The 26,109-nt window shown below is 46.4% G+C and overlaps 1 protein-coding gene across 5 annotated transcripts in view; it reads left to right on the top strand.

Moving 5' to 3' along the window:
* Window positions 1-26,109, top strand: part of CEP76 (centrosomal protein 76) — a 105,259-nt gene that overhangs the window by 19,755 nt on the left and 59,395 nt on the right. For 3 of the 5 annotated variants that reach the window (XM_033934120.1, XM_033934121.1, XM_033934122.1), the window contains 2 exons: window positions 10,334-10,431; window positions 19,353-19,481. In XM_033934120.1, the coding sequence (XP_033790011.1) occupies window positions 10,334-10,431; window positions 19,353-19,481 (227 nt within the window). The remainder of the gene's footprint in view (window positions 1-10,333; window positions 10,432-19,352; window positions 19,482-26,109) is intronic. The other 2 variants (XM_033934124.1, XM_033934123.1) reach the window with 1 other exon arrangement.

Raw genomic sequence — 26,109 nt, 5'->3', positions numbered from 1 at the left:
TGCAAATGAGGGGAAATGGCATGCAAAGTAGGCAGGGACACGATTCACTAAAAAAAAAAAAAAAAAAAGGGTCACCGACTGGGCTGACCAATCCAAAATAAGCGACTGCTGAGGACCAGTCGCTCAGATCCTTTCTGACTGCAGCCCCGATCTCCTGCCCTTCCCTGCAGTGCAAGCCTGTGGTTTTAACCCGCAGGCTTAAAGCGGGTTAAAACCATGGGCTTGCAAAAAAAAAGGTTTCCTGCTGAGAGCATGCGCAGACCATCTACAGGCAAGAAAGATGGTCTGCACATACTCAAGGATCACTCTCTACTGATCCGTGCGGTTGGTGGAGGGTGTGCCAACGATCGCCCCCATTTGCATGGAGACCTTTAGTGAATTCCTCGGCCTGCATGCAGTCAGACACGGATTTGACACGGATTGAAGGTTAGTGAATCTAGCCCTTAGTATTTCTTCCCTCCAAGCTGATTCTTTGTTCTGAGCACCCTCTTGTCAGCCCTCTGCTGTTTTAATTATTTTAGGAATGTCTCACCAATGGGCTGCAGGGGATGGGGGAGCAATAGATACAATGACAGTGCTTTAGTTTTCTCTGCAGCCTATTGGCTAGCAAAAGTTCTTTAGGAATTTTTCTTTTTTTTTTAAAATTTTATTTATTCATTTTTGAATTCTTACAACAAGTGAATTAAACATAATATAATCAATTATCATATGATACTTGTAATTACAAACAAATCTTCTTATCATATAAAATAAATCCCCCCCTTTTGTCAAATTCCTATTTCCAAATGATATACATTCCCCATCCCACCCCTATATATCTACTACAAATGTGCTATGAAATCTGATCATTAGAATAACTAGTCAATGGTTCCCAAATTTATTTGAAATTATGAAGATTCCCTTGTTGTACTGCTAACATCTTTTCCATTTTATATATATAACAAACTGAGTTCCACCAAAATGTATAATTTAATTTATTATCCCAGGACAAGCAGGCAGCATATTCTTGACTGATGGGTGACGGCACCGACGGAGCCCCGGTACGGACAATTTTAGAGTGATTGCACTCTAAGAACTTTTTAGAAAGTTCTAGCTCGGCCGCACCGCGCACGCGCGAGTGCCTTCCCGCCCGACAGAGGCGCGCGGTCCCTCAGTTTCTTAGTTTCCGCGGAGCTAAGAAGACGCGTTTTCAACGGCTGTTGAAATTTTCTCATAACTTGCCTTCCCGCTCGCGTAAACGTTTTGGCTTAAATTGCCTTTTTTCTTTCTTTCCATTTGTAAAAAAAAAAAAAAAACTTTCATTTTTATTCTTCAGTTTTCGGTTTTCCCCGGCGGGGCCTTCTGCCACCATCGAAGCCTCGGCCTTCGATTTGGCGGAAGCCGTTTTTACTTTCATGCCCCCTCAACCGGGTTTTAAAAAGTGCCAGCGGTGTGCTAGGCCTATATCTCTCACGGACCCACACAACTGGTGTTTACAGTGTTTGGGTCCTGAGCATCAGGCCTCTTCTTGCACCCGCTGTGCTACTTTAAAAAAACGGACATTGAAAAATCGCCAAATTCAGCAGCGATTGTTATTCGGTGCCGAGATGTCCGACCCCGTTCCTGCGACTCCGGCTTCGGCACCGATTCAGTCGGCACCCTCGTCTTCGACGCCGCGTGATTCCACACCGGCATCTCAACAGTCAGGTAAGCCGGCTAAGAAGCCTTCCCCGCTGGAACGTCTTCCGGCCTCGAGTGCAGTGAGTCCAATCCTGCCGCCTGTAAGACGCCAGCGGAAGCGCTCCGCCCCTATAGAGGTGAGTCCCTCGACATCGGGCTCCTCATCTCCGGGGCGTCGAGCGGCACCGCAGGTACCGCAGAAGAAAAAAGCGGTACCGGTGCCATCCCTCGATGACCGCATTACGGCCATCCTTCAGGTGCAGCTTAAGGAGCAATTAGAACGACTCCTTCCTGCTATCATGACACCGAACCTTCCGGTGCCAGTCCGCACCGAGCCACCGGTACCGGTTGTGGATCAACCCGTATCGATACCGATTGTGGAACCCGTATTACCCGCTTCCACTGTCTCGGTACCGCTTCACCTAACCTCATCGGTATCGATGCCAGTCCTTGCACCGGAGCCGAGAGCTCACCATCAATCGGTGCAGACTTCGGCACCGGTGCGACCGATAACTTCTCCTGACTCGGTATCGATGAGGTCGGGTAAGTCGGTGCGCAAAACCCGACACATGCAAACGTCGACACCTGAGTCTCGGGACCATTCTTCCCATGTCAGGGACCCTGATCTGTGGGGAGACTCAGAGGAACCCTTTCTTTCTGAAGGCGAATGTTCCTCAGAGGAGGAGGATTCGGCTGTCCCTGACCCATCCTCCAAACAGGCCACTTCCTCTTTCTCTAGTTTTTTGAAAGAGATGTGTGAGTCCTTGTCCATTCCTTTGGAGGCTGAATCCAAAAAGTCTAAAGCTTTTTTGGATGCCCTTGATTTTGATCAGCCTCCAAAGGAATTTTTGAAACTTCCCCTTCATGACATCTTGAGGGAAACTTTCTATAAGAATTTAGAGACTCCTTTAACTGTCCCAGGGGCCCCACGTAAACTGGATTCTCTATATAAGGTAATTCCCATTCCTGGGTTCGACAAACCTCAACTTCCACATGAATCCTTATTTGTCGAATCCACCCTTAAAAAGACTTCAGGAGCCAGTGTATATGCATCTGTCCCTCCTGGCAGAGAAGGAAGGGCCATGGATAAATTTGGTAAGAGGCTCTACCAAAATGCTATGTTAGCAAATAGGGCTAGTAATTATGCTTTTCATTTTTCTTTTTATTTAAAGCATCTCCTTACCACCATGGCTTCTTTCGAAAAATATCTTCCTTCACGAAAGCATCCCGCTTTTCACACATGCTTGTCGTCTCTTCTACAATTACGTAAGTTTATGGTTAGATCCATATATGACACCTTTGAACTTACATCCAGAGCGACAGCAATGTCAGTAGCTATGCGTCGTTTGGCCTGGCTTCGGGTATCCGAGCTTGATGTTAACCATCAAGATCGGTTAGCCAATGCCCCATGCCTAGGGGATGAGCTCTTTGGGGATTCCATGGACTCAACCACACAAAAGCTCTCTGCTCATGAGACGCGCTGGGATACCCTGCTCAAGAATAAAAAGAAGCCTCCTCCGCCAAGACCATACAGGCAGCAATCGGCCTATCAACGCCGCTTCACAGCTCGTCCATTGACTACCACTGCTCAGCAACCTAGGCGTCAGAGGCAACAACAACGTCAGCCTCCCAGACAACAGCAGCAGCAACAAGCTGTAAAACAACCTCCTCAGCAGAAGTCACAGCCCTTTTGACTTCATTCTCCACAGTATAGCCAGTATCCCTATTCCTGCTCTCCTGCCTCAGCCTATAGGAGGTCGACTTTCTCTGTTCCTCAGCCGGTGGGAAGTAATCACATCGGACCAATGGGTCCTCAACATCATCCGCCACGGCTACTCTCTCAACTTTCAGACTCTTCCACCTCAAAGCCTGCCAAAAGAGTCTGCTTTGAACAGTCCTCAATCGGCCCTCCTTATTCAGGAGGTCCAATCCCTCCTCCTTCTGAACGCTATAGAGGAAGTTCCTCTAGATCAAAAGGGGCAGGGATTCTACTCCCGTTACTTTCTAGTTCCCAAAAAGACAGGAGATCTCAGACCTATCCTGGATCTTCGCGATCTCAACATTCATCTGGTAAAAGAAAAATTCAAGATGCTTTCTTTAGCCATCCTTTATCCCCTTCTAAATCAAAACGACTGGCTATGCTCCCTCGATCTCAAAGAGGCTTACACTCACATACCGATCAATGTAACCTCAAGACCATATCTCCGATTCATGATCAATCATTGTCATTACCAGTACAAGGTGCTGCCCTTCGGTCTTGCCTCATCTCCAAGGGTATTCACCAAATGTCTCATTGTGGTAGCGGCATTTCTACGCTCTCACCACCTGCATGTATTTCCTTACCTGGACGATTGGTTGATCAAAGACACTTCCGCTCAAGCAGTCCTTCTGGCCACCAACCAAACCATCCAGTTTCTACAACTTCTGGGATTCGAGATCAATCTACCCAAATCTCATATCATTCCCACTCAGAGACTTCAATTCATTGGAGCGATCCTGGATACACTCCTCATGAGAGCTTTCCTACCATCCAATCGTCTCCAGACTCTTCAGTCTCTCTGTCACCAGGTGCTTCCTCTGCCGTCCATCTCAGCAAGACAAATGATGGTACTCTTGGGGCACATGGCATCCACAGTTCATGTCACACCTCATGCCCGTCTTCACCTGCGCACTCCTCAATGGACCCTTGCTACCCAGTGGTCCCAAGCGTCGGATCCTTGCTCACGACACATATCTGTGACATCATCTCTTCGTCAGTCTCTTCAATGGTGGTTGGTATCCTCAAATCTATCCAGAGGTCTTCTGTTCCATCAGCCTCCTCATCAACTAGTCATCACCACCGACGCATCTCTGTACGCATGGGGAGCTCACTTGAACGAGTTCCAGACTCAAGGTCTTTGGTCAGCCCAGGAAAGGAAGCATCAAATCAATTTCCTGGAACTCAGAGCGATGTTTTACGCCCTCAAGGCCTTCCAACACCTTCTCTTTCTTCAGGTCCTTCTGTTGTGCACAGACAATCAGGTTGCGATGTACTACATCAACAAACAGGGTGGGACAGGCTCTCGCCTTTTATGCCAGGAAGCCCAGAAGATCTGGACTTGGGCCATAGATCACCATCTCTTCCTGAAAGCTATATACATTCAGGGGAAACAGAATTCCTTAGCGGACAAACTCAGCAGAATTCTCCAACCTCACGAGTGGACACTCGATCCCGTGACTCTGCAGTCTATCTTCGATCAATGGGGCACTCCTCAGATAGACCTCTTTGCAGCTCCTCACAATCATCAGCTGCCCCTATTCTGCTCCAGACTTTACTCTCCACACCGTCTAACAGCAGATGCTTTTCTCCTCGACTGGTCGAATCTGTTCCTGTACGCCTTCCCTCCTCTGCCTCTCATGTTGAGAACCTTGTTCAAGCTCAAGAGGGAACGAGCCACCATGATTCTGATTGCTCCGAGGTGGCCCAGGCAACATTGGTTCTCCCTTCTACTTCAACTCAGTTCCAGGGAACCTTTTCTTCTTCCTCTGTTTCCTTCTCTGCTTACCCAACAGCAGGGAACCCTTCTGCATCCCAACCTCCAGTCTCTACACCTGATGGCTTGGTATCTCTCGGGCTGAACTCGACTGATACTCTTTTGTCTCAGCCCGTTCGTTCCATTCTGGATGCCTCCAGGAAACCAGCCACTCTACAATGTTACCATCAAAAGTGGACGAGATTTTCTTCCTGGTGTCTTCTTCATCATCTTGATCCCACTTCCCTAGCAGTGGAGACGTTGTTGGATTATCTTCTTTCTTTGTCTGACTCTGGCCTGAAGTCCTCTTCCATCAGGGTCCACCTCAGTGCCATTGCAGCTTTTCATGAGCCAGTCCATGGAAAACTTCTCTCAGCTCATCCCCTGGTGTCCAGGTTCATGCGTGGGCTTTTCAATGTGAAACCACCTCTTAAAGCCCCTCCGGTTATCTGGGATCTCAATGTGGTTCTTTCAGCTTTAATGAAACCTCCATTTGAACCTTTAGCTACTTCTCCTTTCAAATTTCTCACTTGGAAAGTACTTTTCCTTATTGCTCTTACCTCTGCCAGGAGAGTCAGTGAGCTTCATGCACTGGTTGCAGATCCACCTTTTACGGTTTTTCACCATGACAAGGTGGTTCTGCGTACACATCCAAAGTTTCTCCCTAAGGTTGTTTCTGAATTTCATCTCAACCAATCCATTGTTCTACCGGTTTTCTTTCCAAAACCTCATTCTCATTCTGGGGAACAAGCTCTGCATACTTTGGATTGTAAAAGGGCTCTTGCTTACTATCTGGAGCGTACGAAACCCCACAGATCAGTTCCCCAGCTTTTTCTGTCCTTTGATCCGAATAAATTGGGACGTCCTGTTTCTAAACGTACGTTGTCTAATTGGCTAGCAGCGTGCATTTCATTCTGTTATGCTCAGACCGGACTGACACTGGAAGGTTCTGTCACGGCCCATAGAGTCAGAGCAATGGCAGCATCTGTAGCTTTCCTCCGTTCCACTCCTATTGAGGAAATCTGCAAAGCTGCTACTTGGTCCTCAGTTCACACTTTTACATCTCATTATTGTCTGGATGCATTCTCCAGAAGGGATGGTCACTTCGGCCAATCTGTTTTACAAAATTTGTTTTCTTAATGGCCAACCTTCCCTCCATCCCTCTTTTTGTTAGCTTAGAGGTCACCCATCAGTCAAGAATATGCTGCCTGCTTGTCCTGGGATAAAGCACAGTTACTTACCGTAACAGGTGTTATCCAGGGACAGCAGGCAGATATTCTTGCGTCCCACCCACCTCCCCGGGTTGGCTTCTTAGCTGGCTTATACTAACTGAGGGACCGCGCGCCTCTGTCGGGCGGGAAGGCACTCGCGCGTGCGCGGTGCGGCCGAGCTAGAACTTTCTAAAAAGTTCTTAGAGTGCAATCACTCTAAAATTGTCCGTACCGGGGCTCCGTCGGTGCCGTCACCCATCAGTCAAGAATATCTGCCTGCTGTCCCTGGATAACACCTGTTACGGTAAGTAACTGTGCTGTATAATCCTTCCAATTTTGAGTAATTTGTTGCATGGCGACCCCTGTCAATATTAATAATAACTTGTTATTATTAGCAGAAATAGGACTCTGAGTTCTCATTGCAGTACCAAATAATATAGTGTCATATGTGAATCCTACATGATTTTCTAATAATTTATTAATTTGGGGCCAAATTAATTTCCAAAAAGCATTTACGCAGGGACAAAAAAAAATTAAATGATCTAACGTCCCAACTTCTATTCTACAATGCCAGCATCTATTGGATCTAGTGCTATCTATCTTTTGTAAACGCATAGGAATTTCTTTCTAATAGGCTTCAGGGGAGGGGGAGGCGGGAGCAATAGCTACAGAGACAGTGCCATAGCAACCTTTTGTGCTGTCTTTTTCTTGCAGCCTATTAGCTGGCTAAGCTTCTGGGCTGCAGTTCTTTGTATTACTTTCCATACTTCTCCCAGCTTGCATTAACTCTTCTCTCAGCCTCTTTTTCCATCAGATGCCCTTTACTACAAAGAGAGTTCTTTAGCAACCTGCTTAGCAGTTATCTTTCTATCGGTTTAAATTTCAGCTATCTTCTCCCTTTATACATTCCATATCTCTTCCCTCAGCCTTTGTTTCCCTCAGAACCCCTTCTGTTCTGGTTTTTTATCCCTGCAGCCTATTGGTTGCCTAAGATTCTATATCTCTTCTCTCCATTTCAGTTCATCTGTATTTATATATCTGTTCCCTCAGCCTCTCCTTATTTGCTGGCTAAGCTTCCTTTGGAATGTCTGACCAAGTTTAAATTTCAGCTAAGCTTCCTTAGGAATGTCTGACCAATGGCCTGCAGGGGGAGGCAGAAACATCATAAAATCCCTCTTTTGACCCCCTAAATGAATTTTTTTTTTCAAATTCTTTATTCATTTTTTCATCTTACAACAAGTACACAATATTACATCATTTAAAACTTTTACATATCATTTGAATTTCTTTCTATTGTCATCGTAAATACATAAATTTATTCCCTCCCCACCCACCCTTCCCTCAAATATTTCAATCAAAAATATCATATAAATATTGTATTCTTATCTATTGATTCCCTAAATGAATTTTGATGAACTCCAGACTAGTTAATTCACTTTCTCACACCAGAAACCATAGATTGGCCTGGTTTCATCAAAATCCTTAGAGATATTTTCCAGATCAGTCACAGCTTCCTCACTTTATAATATAGGATTTCATTCTCAGCCACCTAAGAGTATATGTGCAAGTTCACATAAATTTGACCACACTGGGGGGAAATAAGACATTTCAGAAATGTGCTGTGAATTTGCAAGCGGAACTTAAATTTTCAAAATTTATATGCTGACAATATTAACTTTCTTTAGCATCCTTACCAGACCAGTCCAGAACTTGTGGGTTGTTCCTATTGACCAGTGGATGGAGACAAAGAAACAAAGAGGTCCTGTATAGTTTGCTCAGTGTTTGTCTGTCTCTAGTGAATGGGGACAGGTGGACTGTGCAGCTCCTGGATTGGTTACTGAAGTAGCTCTTGACTTGGAAAACTGGGTGTCAGTTGAGGTTTTAAGCTTTCAGAAAAAAAAGAGGACATAGAGTAAGTTTAATTAGATTGATTATTTATTTATTAAACTCGTAGGAGTCTGATTTCGTCCCCTCCCTTATTTATTGTTGTTTTCTTTCCCCCTGAAAAGGCTTTAAATAATTGGATGGGAAATTGCTTCCTCACCTAAACTTGTATACTCGAGAGGAGGGACAGGGGAGATATTATACAGACATTTAAATACTTGAAATGTATTAATATAGAACCAAATCTTTTCCAGAGAAGAGAAAATGGTAAAAATAGAGGGTATAAATTGAAATTGCAGGGAGGAAGATTTAGGAGTTATGTTAGGAAATTATTTTTCAAGGAGAGGGTGGTGGATACCTGGAATGCCCTCCTGAGGGAGGTAGTGGAGAGGAAAACGGTGATGGAATTCAAGGAAGGGCTAAACATATAGGATCTCTAATTAGAAAACAAATTGTATAAATTAAAGAACTAAGGCTGGTATTGGACAGACGTACGGTTTGTGTCCCATGTAAGGTGATTCGGTGTAGGATGGGCTCTCCACTATCTTTGAACATGAGAACATTACTAGCCAGACTTTACAGTAGATATCCTGCAAACAATGGGATGGTTAAATAGGTTGGCGTGAGCTTAGATGGCAACTTCAGTAGTTGGAACCTAGGACAATACTAGGTGGACTTTAGTCTATGGCCCAGAAATATAAAAGAAGAGACAAGTTAATTTAATCATGTATGTTTAATGAGAATATCTAATGGGCAGACTAGATGGACTGTTCAGGTCTTTATCTGCCGTCATTTCATTTACTATGATTTACATCTGCAGCCCTGCGATATAGTTGTTCGTACATTCACAAAGCATTTTCGGCTTCATATGGAAGCAAAACTGCATACTGAGTTTGGGATTGAAATTATTCATTTTAGGAGGTGCTTTAATCATCCTACAAGTTCTGGACTGGTCTGGAGTTTGAGACCCCTTTCTTCCGATTACAGCACACAAATCTTCTTTTATAGTTATGTGGTTTCTGTTTTTTTTCCCTGTTTTTATTTCTTGACCTGCCACACTATATAAGAACATAAAAATAGACCAGTGGGCCATCTAGCTCAGTATCCTGTTTTCACAGTGGCCAATCCAGGTCACAAGTACCTGGCAGAAACCCAAATAGTAGCCATTGCCGCGATAGCCCACAGTTAAGGGCATCATAATTTTCATCCATTCTGAACCTGGAACTTTTAAACACTGCTTTCCTCCTCCACTGAACACTACATCCTCGGCATCTCCAACTTTACTCCTGATGAGGAACTGAACCTAGATCCTGAAGCAGCCCTCTTCATAATCATCAGGGAGTGAGCATGGTATTCAGGATCTGGAAAGAAGATACAGCAATGAAAAAAGCTCCTAATTTTATTACACTGTTTTGGCAGGGGCTGATCCTGCTGTAGTTTGGGACATCTGCGGTCAGTTCCCCTGCTTGAGGAGGTCAGTGGGGATGTGCATTTGCCACTGTGACATGGCCTAGGGAACTTAAATCAGTCTCTGCTGTAGCAGCTCTTCTGTTGGCATAAAAATAGGCTGGTGAGTTTAGTTTTTAGGGAAAACACTTTCAATTCTCAGCCATCAGTAGGGAGCAGGGTGATCAGGAGAGCGAGAGGATGAACTTCTTGCCAGTTTATCCCCTTTACTGTAGTGCACTGTACATTATGAGGAGGTATTTCAGCTAGGCTGAGCAATGCTGAAACTTTTTGTTGTTTTGGGGCACAACCCAAATAATAATAACTTTATTTTTATTTACCGCCATACCACAAACAGTTCTAAGTGGTTTACAAGGGAAGAGACTGTATACAGACAGCGACATTACAGAGAACTTTTGAAATTACATTGGCATGTTAAGTTTAGTTAGGTTTATCTGGAAGTGTTTTGGAAGTACATCAGGTTGAAGTGGGGGTCAAAGAAATTTGTCAAAGAGATAAGTTTTTATTGACTTCCTAAATGTGTAGGTTATTAAGATTTTGAGAACAACTGAGTGCCCTCACTCACTACAAGCTGATTACACCATGTATTCTGCTTCCCAGGCACAGAGTGCAAGGTGTCAGTTGGAATCCTGAACATTAAACTTGAATTGTATCCACAAATAAATCAGACACTCTCCCAAGAAGTTGTTAGGACACAAGTAAGTGATTTCTACATTTTGCTATCTTCAGTTTCAATAATTAAAGAAAATAAAGTTGTGAACTGAAATGCTTGTGTCTGCACTACTGTAAATACATTCATGCACGCTATCTAGTGACTGCAGGTGTTTTTAAGATTTGAAGTTGCATCAGGCTGCAATAAAGGGGAGGATGTTTATGACAGGAGTATGGTTCACACATTTACACCAAAGAGAATAGAGACTTTTCTCTTGAAGAAATCCCAGTATGGGAAGATTGACTCCATGATCTGAGACTTGTCCCGATATATGAAATTAGAAATTAAATACTCAATCAGATAATTAATTAAGATTATAATCTACAGTCCTTTTTGACTTCAATGGTCTTGAATATTTATATTTAATCAATAGTTAACCATTAAATTTTTTGGTCTTTGTTGTAGTTTCACACATTTACACAACATACTCTATATTTTCAACATGAAAGAAATACAGAAATATTCAAAAAGTGTTTAAGAATAAGAAATGAATAAGTCTTGACTGCATATTTTCACCAGCTAGGTCAAAGACTTCAGGTTTCAGAGCAGAGGCCAACTGAAACCAAGATTCTCAGTAATGAACCAGGAACCAAAATTTGCAGTTCGGTTTTGGCCAAAAATGACCCCCCCCCCCCAAAAAAAAAAATGATCACTCTTCACGCCCCCCCCCTTTCCTCCCACCACTTTAAAGCCCTCCTTGGGCCTACCTTTAAATCTCTTGGTGGTCTAGTGAGTCTTCAGGGCAAGAGCAATCTCCAGTTGCTCTTGCTCCCACTGATTCCATAGCTAAAATGGTTGCTGTGACATCCTATAGCTGCCATTTTGAGATTGGAAACAGCATGGGGCTTGGCACGGCTGATAATTCTGTGTGCCTGGCTGTGGACCCTCCGCATCCTAAGAAACGCAAAGTTAAGTCATCAAAGGGTAACTCTATGCCCCAGGAGCTAGAGGCTTTCTCTGAATTTATGGAACATTTGAAGAATGAGTTTCAAAGCCGGCGTTCTTCCCCTGCGCAGTCCCGCTCTGCCTCAGATGCACCTATTAGTGGTGTAGCTTCTATGTATACTTCCTCCTCTCAGTCAGCTGTGCTTCCTGTGCTGACTGATCCTGACCTGGGGGATCCTGTTGATGATGATCAGCTTGCTGACCCTTTATTTAAAGGAGCAGTGCTTCCCAGGACTGTGTGCTGGATTTGTGGACACCTCTAGGGTTTTTGAACCTGGGGATGATCCCATAGTTCTGTATTTAGGTCTGCGGCTTTGCCAGATCTTATTGCAGAGTCTTTGCAGGAGTTGTATGTAGTCACTCAGCTGGCTCTGTCCACTTCATCTTCCTGGTTTTATGGTGTGCACTTGCAATCTTCCACCTTTTCCTGGCATCCTGATATAAGCATTCTGATTTCAGAGTAATTTGATTCTCAAGAAGATGCTTTTAAGATAGCAAAAGCCATGTCTCACTTGTACCCTCTAGATCGGAGTGCCAACAGCTTCTGGGTCATCCTAGGGTGGATTATTTGGTTGCGCAGGTGATTAAGCGTACCTCTCTACCCAGTGAAGGTGGTGTGGTGCTTAAAGATATGCAGGACCATCGTGTGAATGTGATCCTATGGAGACTTTTGATCCAGCTGCTTTAGGCATAAAGGCTGCTTCAGCGACATCCTTTGTCACACGCGCCTGTCTCTCGACTGTGCATGCTGGAGAGTAAAGCTGTGGATCCTCCTTCTCAACTTCTTTTGGCTGGGTCAGATTATGTTGCTGACGCATTGTATGAACTTATGTGGGTTTTGGCTAAGGTGCTGGCATACTCCATTAGGATACTCTGGATCAGGCAATGGGCTGGTGATTCCACTTCCAAGGCTACATTGGCTAGACTTCCCTTTAAGGGGCAGTTATTATTTAGCAAGGGCCTGGATGACCTCATGAATTCTGTGCTGGAACGTCACCCTAAGACTTTACCTGATAGCAGACTCAGGACTTCTAGAGGTTCTGGTCACTCTAATTTTCATGGCTCCTAGCGATCCTGACCGTATGCGAGTGCCACATTACAGAGATTTTCCCAGGCCTCCCAGACCAGGTATGCCGGCTACAGGCAGTCCCAGCCTTCTGCCTCCCATCCTGCACCCTCTACCAAAAAGGCACATTGATGCCAGGCTGAGGGATGCCCCTCTTCAGATAGGGGGCAGATTCTCGGCATTCCTGTCTGCCTGGGTTCGCATTTTGTCCAACCAGTGGGTCTTGGACATTATTCGGTCAGGCTACAAGCTGGAATTTGCCTGACCTCTGATGGACTGGTTTGTGGACTCTCCTTTGCGGCAGCTGGACAAGGTGCTCAAGGTTCAAACCACTGTTTAATGCTTGCTGGATATTCAAGATATAGAGTTGGTGCTACCTGAACTCTGTAGCTCAGGCAGATACTTTATCATGCCAAAGAAAGGCTCTGAAAATTGGAGGCCTATTCTGGATCTTCAGCACATGAATGCGGCTCTCAAGGTTCCAAGCTTTTGCATGGAGATGGTGCGATTGGTCATTGCAGTGGTGATCCTGGGAGATTTCCTTGCCTCTCTGGATCTCACAGAGGCCTTCTTGCAGTTTCATGTCCTGGAACAGCATTACCAGTTCTCAGCTCTGCCCTTTGGGCTGGCAATAGCTCCCCGTACCTTCACCAAGGTGATGGTGGTTGTAGCAGCAGCTTATCTGCCAAAAATGGGTCTGTAGGTTCACCTTTACTGGGATGACTGGCTGATCAGGGCTCCCTCGTTGGCTGAGGTCAGTGCACGGTGGATCAGGTGATCCAGGTGCTGGAGTACCTGGGCTGGATCGTGAACTACAGAAGGAGCAATCTGATGGCCACACAGTTGCTGGACTATCTGTGAGTCCTTTTAGACACGGCTGTGCGCCGTGTCTGTCTTCCAGAGGAGTACAGACTGAAACTGTGTGCCCAGATTTCTTCCTTTCTGGAGCTGCTGGCTCCTTTGGCGTGGGCCTATCTTCAGATTCTGGGGTCCATGGTGGCCACTATAGATGTAGTGCCGTGTACGAGGGCACATGCATCCTCACCAACATGCCCTGCTCTCGCTGGGCATGCGCTCTCATAGGGATGCTTTACAGTCCTGTCTTCCTTGGACTCTGGAGGCTCGAATCAGCATGAATTGGTGGCCTCTCCCGCAGTTGCTCTACACAAGCATTCCAGTGTAGATTGCCTCCTGGATCATGGTGATGATAAATACCAGCCTTCGGGGCTGTGGAGCCCACTGCATTCTTTACATCCTATGGTGTTGGACACTATCTTAGATGAAATGGTCAATCAACCGGTTGGAGCTGAGAGCCGTTTGGCTGGCTCTGATACGATTGCAGAAGACTCTGGAGGGCCAAGCAGTCAGGTTTTCTCTGGCAATTCGATGGCAATAGCATATGTCAATCACCAGGGAGGGACCAAGAGCACCCCCCCTGGCTCAGGAAGCCCGCTTTCTATTTCTATGGGCAGAACATCACCTCCAGGCGCTATCAGCAGTGCATGTGGTGGGAGTCGATAATGTTCAAGCCAACTCTCTCAGCAGACAGACTCTGGATCTGGGTGAGTGGGCCCTGTCCGCAGCGGCGTTCCGAGCCATAGTGGGTGCTGCCCACTTCAACCTTATGGCCTTGGTAAAGAAAAAGAATGGATCATTTCTTCAGTTGAAGATATGAGCCTGGAAGCGAGGGTCTTGACATTCTGGTGCAGCCGTGGCCTCAGGAGATTCTCCTGTATGTCTTTCCTCCCTGACCCATGATAGACTGAGTTGTTCAGTGGATCGCGGTCCATCCAGGCCAAGTCATTCTAGTGGCTCCGGATTGGTCTCGCAGACCATGGTACACAGATCTGATGCATATTCGCAAGGGTTGCGTCCTTTGCCTGAGCACCCATCCAGACCTGTTTACACAGGGTCTGGTATGCATGGAGGACCTGAGTCGCTTTGCTCTTACCGCAGGACTCTTGAGCACGCATCCTTAGAATACAAAGGTTATTCTGAAGTGGTTGTTCAAGTTCAAGTTTCAAGTTTATTAAATTTTGATTTTACGCAATATCAAATATTTCAATGCGTATTACATAATTGTAATGTACAATAGAAACCAGGGATGACAAATACAAATACAAATAAGACAAAATACAGACTAATCATTATGTTCTATTAATACAAATTGAAACATGTAGGTAAAAGGTGGAAATACAATTTAAATAATTTATAATATTAATAAAAAAGGAAAAAAAATAAAAAATAAAAAAGGGAACAATTAAGATTTGTACATAAGGGTAGGGGAGGTGTAATATTAGGAATAATTAATCGGTTTAATATTAGAAAAATTTTAATATAAAGAGTGTAAGAAGATCCAGATTAATATTAATGATAATTTGATAGAAAAGAAAAAAAAGAGAATTAAGATTAAAAACACTTATAGTTTCTATATTGATGTTCTGCTCATTTAATTCCTTAAAGAACAAGTATTGTGTTTATTACGATTACTATCTATGTATTGAATGCATCTTTATAAAGAATGCTTTTCAGACCTCGTTTGAATTTGATTAGTGATGTTTCGTTCCGTAAGTAAATAGGTAAATTGTTCCACAGTTGGGGTGCTTGTACAGAAAATATAGTTGTTCTTCTTGTCCCAATTATTTTTAAAGAAGGAATAGTTAGTAAGTTTTGTTGCGCTGATCTCAGCGTCCTTAATGAAGAGTAAGGGATTGACGCTCTCTTCTCAAATCTAAGAAGTCATTCACAGTTTCTACTTACATTAAAGGAACTAAGGAACGAAATAGCTGAGCCACTTAGACAAATATGCAACCTATCCTTAAAAACTGGAGAGATTCCGGAAGACTGGAAAATAGCAAATGTCATGCCCATCTTCAAGAAAGGCTCAAGGGGAGACCCGGGAAACTACAGGCCGGTGAGCTTGACCTCGGTCCCGGGAAAGATGATGGAAGTGCTGATTAAAGACAGCGTCTGGGAACACATCGAAAACACTGGGCAGCTAAAGCCGAGCCAGCATGGCTTCTGCAAGGGCAGGTCATGCCTCACTAACTTATTATACTTCTTTGAGGGGGTAAACAGCCAGGTGGATAAAGGGGAATCAATAGACATCATTTACCTTGACTTCCAAAAAGCCTTTGACAAGGTACCACATGAAAGACTGCTAAGGAAGCTATGGAACCACGGGGTGCAAGGGGAGGTCCACCGATGGATCAAAAACTGGCTGGCGGACAGGAAACAGAGGGTTGGAATAAAGGGCCATTACTCAGACTGGCAATGGGTCACGAGCGGAGTTCCGCAGGGGTTGGTGCTGGGACCGCTCCTGTTCAATATATTTATTAACGACCTGGAGGCAGGAACCAAATGTGAGGTTATTAAATTTGCGGATGACACCAAACTATACAGCAGGGTTGAAAACGAGGAGGACTGCATAAATCTCCAAAAAGATCTGACAGCGCTGGAAGAATGGGCCAAAAAGTGGCAAATGAGCTTCAACATAGGGAAATGCAAGGTCATGCATGTAGGGAAAAAGAACCCGATGTTCACTTACAAAATGGGGGCATCACCGCTAGGGGTGAGTAACCTTGAAAGAGACCTGGGAGTAATGGTAGACACATCTTTGAAGGCGTCAGCACAGTGCGCCACAGCCTCAAGGAAGGCAAACAGAATGTTGGGTATCATTAAGAAGGGTATCATGACCAGGACGAAGGAAGTCATCCTGCCACTGTATCGTGCAATGGTGCGCCCGCACCTGGAGTACTGTGTTCAGTACTGGTCGCCGTACCTCAAGAAGGACATGGCGGTACTTGAGAGAGTCCAGAGAAGAGCAACTAAGCTAATAAAGGGTATGGAAGACCTCTCATATACTGAAGAAGCTGGGGCTTTTCTCCCTGGAAAAGCGGAGGCTTAGAGGAGACATGTTAGAAACCTTCAAGATCATGAAGGGCATAGAAAGAGTAGACAGGGACAGATTTTTCAAATTATGGGGAACCACAAGTACAAGAGGACACTCAGAGAAATTGAAAGGGGAAAGGTTTAGAACAAATGCCAGGAAGTTCTTCACCCAGAGGGTGGTGGATACATGGAACGCGCTACCGGAGGATGTGATAAGCAGAAGCACGCTACAGGGATTCAAAGAAGGTCTGGACAGGTACCTGGAGGACAAAGGGATTGAGGGGTACAGATAGGAGTAGAGGTAGGAAATAGGGATAGGATTAGAGGCAGTTACAAAATTAGTCAGGGACACTGTTCAGGCAATTAGGCCTAAGGGGCTGCCGCGGGAGCGGACCGCTGGGCAGGATGGACCTCTGGTCTGACTCAGCGGAGGCAACTTCTTATGTTCTTAAAGCATGGAAGGCTTTCTAACATTGGTTCGCTCAGGACCAGATGGCCCTGTATTTGGGTCCAATCTTTGTGATTCTTGCCTTTCTGCAAGTTGGATTTGATGAAGGCCTCACTGTAGTGTCTCTCCGGGCCCAGGTAGCCGGGCTTTCTTATTTTAGAGCCCAGGATCATCGTTCCTCTTTGGCATCTCGTCCTGATGTCACTAGATTTTTAAAGGGGCTCTTCACATCAGACTGCCGGTCAAGCAACCATTCCCTTCCTGGGACCTCAACCTGTTGCTGTCTAGCCTTATCAGAGCTCCTTCGGGATGCTTCCCTCTTGGACTTGACGATTAAGACCGTGTTTCTGGTCACTGTTACCTCAGCGTGGCAGGTCTCGGAACTCCAGGCTCTCTCTTGTAGGGAACCATTCCTCCACATCTCAGAGACTTGGATTTCCCTGCGTATGGTTCCTTCCTTCCTTCCGAAAGTGATTTCGACTTTCCATGTTAATCAGGAATGCGTTTGCCTGCTTTTCAGCCTACTGGTTCCAAGATGCAAGGTTGCTTTTTGAAGAAACTGGATGTACGCAGAGTCACTAATGAATTTCATCTCTCTGACTATCTGTTTGTGCTTGCTCACACTCATTATGTTAAGCAGGTGCTCCCACTTCCAAGGTCACGATTTCCAGATGGATCTATAGGGCCATTTCATCAGCCTATATTCTTTCCGAGAAACAGTCTCCTGTTTCTGTCAAGGTGCATTCTACCAGGAGTGGGCTTCTTCATGGGCTGAAGCTAGAGTTGTCTCCCTTGAGGAGATCTGCAGAGTGGCAATATGGTCCTCACTACACATGTTTGTCAAGTTTTAGAGAATGGATGTGGTGGTAAGACAGGACTCTACCTTTTGGGTCCTCGGTCTTATGGACTGGCGCAGCAATCCCGCCCTAGCTTAAAGGGGACTGCTTTTGTATGTCCCATCTGTCTAGAATGTCTCGCCTAATGCACTGGAAAAAGAGATTATGTATTTATCCTGGTGAGACATTCTAGACTCCTGTCCTTTCCTTCCTGTGCCTGTCTACTGTCTCAGCCTGTTTATGCTTCTCCAAGTTGTTTATTGGATGCCTGTCAGCCCTTGAGGGCTGGGAAGAATACTGCATATATGTTATTATTTCTGCAAGAGTAGTTTCTGAGCTCCTTTGAAGCCTTTGTTGGCTGTTTGAGCAGAACAGTTGTCACTGAACTTGATTGCTATGGGTGTCTCTACTTCACGTTGATTTGGTGGCTATTAGTGCTTGGGTACTAACTGTAGGCGGAGTTGGAGAGCCCAGTGAAATATAACAGGCACAGAGAAAAAAATTCAGAATGAACTCCTTTTGCAGATGGCACACGGCCTTGGGGACACTACCCATCTATCTAAAATGTCTCACTTATCTACTTGAAGTTTACCAGGGTAAGTATATAATCTCTTTTTCTATAATTGCTTCACTGACCTACACAATATATTTTACATTTTCAACAAGACAAACTCCTAGCTAGTGGTTTTTGAATTGTATTTGTTAGATAGCAGAATATGAAAAAAATGTACTAAGATTTGTAGACTTAATAACAGTGCCTTCTCTTTGGGGTCATTTTATAAATGGTACTAAAAGACGGGAAGGAGGAGAAGTCGACCTCAGAGAGGTATGCACACAAAGACATAAGAAGTGAGGTGAAAAAGTCAAAGCTCTCCAGTCAATAGGAAAATGTACTAATTCTAATTATATGGAAACAGTCTTAGTCAGAAGGACACAGATTGTAAAGAGGACTCGACACAGCCAAGTTTTGGCAAAATAGCCTGCATCAGGAGTCAACAGTAGTCTACAGAGATGTGTCAATGATACACACTCTATACTATATGTGTTAATGCTTAGCACTGCTGCTAGATGACTCTTCTCTCAGCTGCAGCATAATACACAAAGCACAGCTCCAGCAGCATTGAACGACTAAAAGTTAGGTGTAAAAAAAACAACTGGGCACTAAACTAGTATTTTGTAATGGCAGAGTTGTTTTTCCAAACTTTAGGTGTGACCACTTTTGCCTTGGCTATGGCTGGCACATAAATGGAATTAGCCAATAAAGTAGATGCAAGAATAGTCAGAATGCCCCTGCCACTCCTATGCCCCTCCCTTGTTAGTGCCTCCTTTGCATTAGTGCACACGAGAAGTTAGACTACTGTTTATGGATTTGGGGCTGGTCTGTTATGTGCACAACTGCAAGTTTGCGCCAGTTAGTGCTTGTTAAAGTCAATTATTTCTGCCAATTATTGTATTTGCCAAATTAGTGCCCATTAGTTAAATTATGTTATATGCGCAACTTGCCCTATTCTATAACTGTGCCGTTTATAGAATTTGGGGTGGGATGTGTAAGTGGGATGAAGGACAAGTACATCATTAGTGGCAGTGTAGGTGATTGTTCGCATTTCCTACTACCATTTCCTGTTTTGCCCCAGCCACATAATGGGAGCAACCTTTGAAGACAAAATGAAATAGCTTGAGGAAGAAATTGTAAGTGAACTAAAGGTCATTTTGATCAACAGCTTTCTTTGGAACGCCAGAGAACAGCAGAGAAAGAGCGGTTGTTTCTGGTATATGCTAAGCAGTGGTGGAGAGAATACCTGCAAATCCGACCCTCTCACAATACCAGGCTAGTAAAGATTTTTGCACAGGTTTGTTAAATGGGCCTCTAGCTTCAACATATCTTTTGGTCTTTTGCCATGTTTTACCACCTGGTCTTTTGGGCACAAACTGCATTATCAGTCTGTTTTGCTCTTACTGTGATGTAGAGAAGTGACCCAAGTCAGGTTTTCTGGATTACCACAATAAATATGCATAGAATGGAGGTCATCAATCTTGTGCTGGATATTATTAATTTAATAAACCGGCCTCAGACCCACGACTCCACTGCCTAGCAAAAACTTCAAGCGGGAAGAATTACATGGCTCTTCATCATCGGCCTAAACTTTCTCTATTCAAATATATTTTCAATAAGTTAATTTAGGATGTATTCAATAAATAACATTCACTGGACCTTTAAATAAACTTTAAATTCAACTTTACCATAATTAGTTTTTCACTTATCTTATGCGTGACCTGGGAGGGAATGACCCGAGAGCTTTATCAAGGGTTCCCCTAAAAAAGAGAAACAGTCAATACTATTCATTAACCTGTAACTCCTTATTTTTTAATTTTAATTTTTTACTTTAGCTCAAAATAACTCACCACAGTCGCTAATGCCATCCGACTCCTAGAACTCTTAAAGAGTAAGATGGCGATGGCGTGTTACTCTTCTACTTTAATACACTTCCTCTAAACAGCTGACATCACCTGCCTCCTATTGATCTATCAGCTGGATACTGTAGAGCCACGGGGTTTGAATATGGAGGTGGAGTGGGCGTCTTTGATAGGTTAAGGGCTTCATCCAATAGGAGGCAGGGGATGTCAGCTGTTTAGAGGAAGTGTATTAAAGTAGAAAAGTAACACGCCACCGCCATCTTACTCTTTAAGAGTTCTAGGAGTTTGATGGCATTAGCAACCGTGGTGAGTTAATTTGGGCTAAAGTAAAAAATTAAAATTAAAAAATAAGTATTACTTGTTTCTCTGGCCCGCTTGAAGTTTTTGCTAGGTGGTGGAGTGGTGGGTCTGAGGCCGGTTTATTAAATTAATAATATCCAGCACGAGATTGATGAGCCAATTTCAAGTGAAAGTGCTGGACTTATTAGGGCTTTAACATCAAATTTTGGTGGCTATAAGTTGAATGGAGGTCATGCATGAAAATATAGAATACTAGGGGTTTTCCCCTATGAAAGAGTGTAATAATCTGAGGGTTCCAGAATATTGGGGATGAGTTTTAACAGATATAATGGACGAGATAGAAGAGGAGATTCTGAGATTTTTCCAGATAACTTAGAGCCATTTTAATTATAAAACACTCTGGAAGGGCACTGTGTTATGGATGTCAGAAGAGTCAGAATCCTGAATTTTCTGACCTGTTCATTTGTTACATCTTTAAACTATTTTCTCTCATAAGACACTTAAATGTTCTTAAACTAAATGTTGCTAGACAACAGAGGTTACTTGAAACAGATGTTTCTGTCACTATGCTAGGTGAAATGCTGTGGAGACCGTGTTAGTCCACTTTCCAAGGTAATATATAGAAATAAAAACAAAAAACAATGGAAATAAGGTAATACCTTTTTTATTGGACTAACTAAATGCAATTTATGATGAGCTTCAGAAATAAGTAAATGTTGACAAATATCAGTATACTGTATATAAGGAAAACATGAAAGCATTTCAGGGATAGTTTCACAGGAAGGAAGGAAGGAGGGGTGGGTGGGTGAACAGGAGAGACTGCAAGGTGACAAAAGCAGTTTTAAATGTCTTTGTAGTGGGAAAGAAAGCCCAAATTTTTGTTAAGTCCTATCTGGTAGGTGTCAAAATATTTCATCATTTTAATTTCAATGGTCTTCCGTTCTTGCATTGTCTTATGTTCTGTTTTAGTTTTCTTACCATAAAATCACTGGTGCAGTGGTCAGTTTTTAATATAATATCTATGTAAGAATCATTAATATGATATCTATGTGAGAATCATTAAATTTTTATTAAAAATAACACAGCATACATAATAATGAGCAATAATCAACAACCAAGTCTCAGTATCCCCCTTCCACATGTTATCCCAGGACAAGCAGGCATGATATTCTCACATGTGGGTGACGTCATCTACGGAGCCCCGATGCGGACAGCATTTCAAGCAAACTTGATTGAAGATTCAAGCTTGCTGGCTGCACCACGCATGTGTGCCTCCTGCTCCACTAGAGGGCGCATCCCCTCCTCGTGGTCTCCAGTTCGATTTTTTCCGATGTGCTAAGAAGACACGTTTTTCTTAACGCTGCCCTAGTGCCTTCTTTGCACCGCGATTTACTATCTTCTGTTTTTTTCTTTTCTTCGTAAAAGTCGCTGTGCATAACGAAAAATTTTTTTCTTCCTGCTCATCGTGCTTTTCGCGCCTTTTTCTCGCGATCCGGGGGCTCCCGGATCGCCGCGACCGCGAGGCCTGATTGGCCGCGGCCGCCTGGATGTCCCGGCCCATTACGGGCTTTAAAAAGTGCACCGGGTGCGAGCGTCTTCTATCTCTCACAGACCCGCATCGCTGGTGCATCCTTTGCCTGGGGGCCGACCATCCAATGGAAACTTGCCCCTGGTGTGCAACTTTTCAACAGCGGGCGCTCCGCCGCTGACGGGCCCGCATGGCAGAGCTATTTGCTACCGATTAACCCTCGGCCTCGAGATCGGCCCCGGCCTCGGCCCCGGCCTCGAGTACATCGGCCCCGCCTCGGGACTCGATTTCGAAGACCTTGAGCTCTCATAAGTCCTCTGCCCCGGGTAAGTCCCCTCTTCCCTCCTCAGGTTCCACATCGTCGAAGAAGTCAACCTCGGGGACAATGGCCGCACAGAGTGGAAACTCCTTACCCACGGCCCCGGTAAAAACCCCGAAGACCTCGGGACGTGCTTCCACCCCTCGGGAATGCTCCGAAGCGAGATCACCCCCGGTAGAGAGCACAGCGGCCTTGGACATGCCATCGATGCTGTCCGTGCCCGTATTCCAGGACCTGCTCCGAGCGATGATCACAATGGAGCTATCCGCTGCCATGGCTCACCTTCAACCGGCCTCGGCCTCGACCTCGACCTCGCATGCGCCGGACCAACCTGAGCAACGCGCCGAGACCCCTCTCTAAGAAAGCCCGGAGTTCCCCTCCGGTACAAGGGCGCACCCCCTCGACTCGATCGGGGGAGCCGCTAAGGGTCACTGAGCTGTCTCTTACCAACCCACAGCTCCTATTGACTCCCCCTCGGTCTGGAGCTCCGGCCCGAAGCCCTAGGCTTTCGCCGAGGGAGTCCGGGGAGGGATCCCCGACCAGGCACCGGTCGGTCCCCAGAACCCCGGCGTCGTCCCCGAGGGGCTCCTCGAGGCGACGCAGGTCCTCGACCCCGGAGCGCTTTCACAGCGCATCTCCGGTATCGGACCGAGGTTCCGAGCGAGAGCCCCGCTATTCGAGGGAGGCTTCTCCTTCCTTCTCAGCCAAACAGCGGTCTCAGTCACCGTCCCCGCAAGGGGCCACGGGACCCCATCGACCATCCTTCACGAGGTTCGTCCAGGACATGGGACGTGTCCTTGACTTGGACCTACAATCTGACTCAAGGTACTCCAAGGAATACCTGGCGGAGCTGGACATGCCTTCCCCGCCCCGAGAGTCCCTCCGGCTACCACTGAACCCGGTACTCGGGCAGACCCTTATCAGGAACCTCAAGACTCCTTACATGGTGACGGCGGTCCCATCCAAAATGGAGTCTAAGTACCGGACGGTACCTCACCCGGGGTTTGAGCAACCACAGCTGTCCCACCAATCCCTGCTGGTGGAATCATCTTTGAAAAAAACTCACCCCTCTAGGGTGTTCGCGGCGGTCCCCCCTGGACGCAAAGGCCGGACACTGGACAAATTCGGACGCCGGTTGTACCAGAACTCTATGATGACTGCCAGAGTCCTGAACTACACCTTCACTTTTTCCTCCTACCTGAAGCACCTCATTGGGCGGCTCGCCTCCTTCTCGGAGAGCTTACCCACCCCTGGCCAGACAGAGTTCAGCCTCCTCCTCGAGGATTTTTCCAACCTCAGGCTACACTTGTTCCACGCCTCTTACGACGGCTTCGAGCTATCTTCCAGGGTCGCAGCCTTCGCGGTGGCCATGCGCCGGCTGGCATGGCTACGACTCGTCGATATGGACCCCAACCTGCAAGATCGACTAGCCAACCTCCCCTGCATCGGGAAGGAACTCTTTGACGACACCATCGAAGCTGCTACGAAACGGCTGTCTGAACACGAACGCTCATTCGCGTCTCTCGTCCAACAGAAGCCTAAACCACAGACCTCTCGCCCCTTCCGGGGATTACCTCGACGCTACCCCCAGAAGTCCACATCGGCCTTTTCCAGACCACCGCCGCGACGCCCCCAGGCTCACTCTAGGGCTCCACCAAAGTCACAGCCCACGGCTTCGGCGAAGCCATCTCCGTCCTTTTGACGGAATGAGCGGACGGGTCGGGCCCCCTCCGCACCTCCACCGAGCCCCCTCCCCATCGGGGGCCGCCTTCAAGCCTACTACCTTCACTGGAAAGCCATCACGTCGGACTCATGGGTCCTTGGCGTGATCTCATCAGGGTACTCGCTCAACTTTCAAGAGGTACCTCCCGACAGTCCACCGAGCGCGTGCCCTCCAAACCGAGCGCAGTTGCCCCTCCTCCTCTCCGAGGCACAGGACCTCCTCCGCCTGCGGGCGGTGGAACCGGTCCCCCAAAATCAAAGGGGCCAAGGGTTTTACTCCTGTTACTTCCTGGTACCGAAGAAGACGGGAGACCTGCGCCCGATCCTAGACTTGAGACGCCTGAACAAGTTTCTAGTACGGGAAAAGTTACGGATGCTTTCTCTTCCGATTCTTTACCCCTTGATCAGCGAGGGCGATTGACTCTGCTCCCTCGACCTGAAGGAGGCCTACACCCATGTTCCAGTGCACCCTGCTTGCCGCAAGTTCCTGCGTTTTCAGGTGGGAGACCTTCACCTGCAATATCGGGTCCTCCCCTTCGGCCTGTCCTCGTCCCCCCGAGTCTTCACGAAGTGCCTCGTAGTGGTCGCGGCCGCCTTACGCTCCCATAGTCTGCAGGTATTCCCCTACCTGGACGATTGGTTGATCAAAGACTCGACCAGGGAGGGGGCTATCTCAGCGACCCAACAGACTATCTATCACTTCTCTTCAGTGTCTGGGGTTCGAGATAAACTTCCCAAAATCCCAGCTACGCCCTTCTCAGTCCTTACAATTCATCGGGGCCGTGCTGGACACGGTCCACCTTCGCTCCTTCCTCCCCCCTCAGCGTTGGGAGGCATTGGTAAACCTGAGCCGACAAGTCTCGAGATTGAACTCGGTCTCGGCACGACAAATGATGACGCTCCTCGGCCATATGGCCTCCACAGTCCACGTTACCCCGCTTGCTCGCCTTCATCTGCGGTTACCACAGTGGACTTTGGCATCACAATGGTGACAGGATCGGGACCCGATCAACCGCCACGTGACAGTGACTCCTTCCTTGCGAAGATCGCTCCGTTGGTGGACTGACTCTTCGAATCTTTCCAAGGGTTTGCTCTTTCTCGCCCCTCCACACCACAAGGTCCTAACCACGGACTCATCGGAGTACGCTTGGGGGGCTCATGTGGACGGTCTCCGCACTCAAGGTCTGTGGTCCGCAGAGGACCGTCGCTGCCACATCAACGTGTTGGAACTCCGGGCCATCTACCTCGCCGCGGTGGCCTTCCAACACCTGCTTCACGACCGGGTGGTTTTTGTCCGTACGGACAACCAGGTGGCGATGTACTACGTAAACAAGCAAGGAGGGACGGGGGCCTGGTCCCTCTGCCAAGAAGCTCTACGGCTCTGGGAGTGGGCGGTCTCCCAAAACATCTCCCTTCGAGTGGTTTACATCCAAGGGGAGCAAAACTGCCTGGCGGACAGGCTCAGCCGCCTCCTCCAGCCACACGAGTGGTCCCTGCATTCTCAGGTGCTGCGACAGGTGTTCGACACGTGGGGGACTCCCCAGTTCGCCTCCCCCGACAATCAAAAACTGCCTCTCTTCTGTTCAAGGATATACTCCCCGGACCGTCTCGAGGCCGATGCCTTCCTCCTAGATTGGGAGGGAAAGTTCCTCTATGCGTTCCCGCCGTTTCCTCTGATTCTGAGGACGCTGGTCCATCTAAAATCTCTAAGGGCCACTCTGATCTTGATCGCTCCTCGATGGCCCTGCCAGCCTTGGTTCTCCCTACTATTTCAACTCAGTGTCAGGGAACCTCTGCTTCTGCCTGTCTTTCCCTCTCTGCTATCTCAGAGTCGGGGTTCACTGTTACATCCCAATCTTCAGTCTCTTCATCTGACCGCTTGGTTTCTTTCCCCTTGACTTCCTTCCCTGTATCTCAGTCGGTCAGGGAAGTGTTGGAAGCTTCTCGGAAGGTCTCGACCAGACTCTGCTATTCTCAGAAGTGGACTAGATTCTCGTCCTGGTGCTCCTCTCACTGCCAGGACCCGGTGTCGGTACCTGTGTCCTTGGTTCTGGAGTATTTACTCCATTTATCTCACTCTGGCCTGAAGACCAATTCCATTCGAGTCCATCTCAGCACCATTGCTGCCTTTCATCAGCCCCTGGAAGGGAAGGTCCTTTCACTCCATCCCTTAGTTTCCCGTTTCATGAAGGGG

The sequence above is a fragment of the Geotrypetes seraphini genome, chromosome 2 (genome assembly GCF_902459505.1).
Source record: "Geotrypetes seraphini chromosome 2, aGeoSer1.1, whole genome shotgun sequence".
NCBI classification, from domain to species: domain Eukaryota; kingdom Metazoa; phylum Chordata; class Amphibia; order Gymnophiona; family Dermophiidae; genus Geotrypetes; species Geotrypetes seraphini.
The sequence above is the reverse complement of the archived record's forward strand: the minus strand, read 5'-3'. Positions and strand labels throughout refer to the sequence as shown.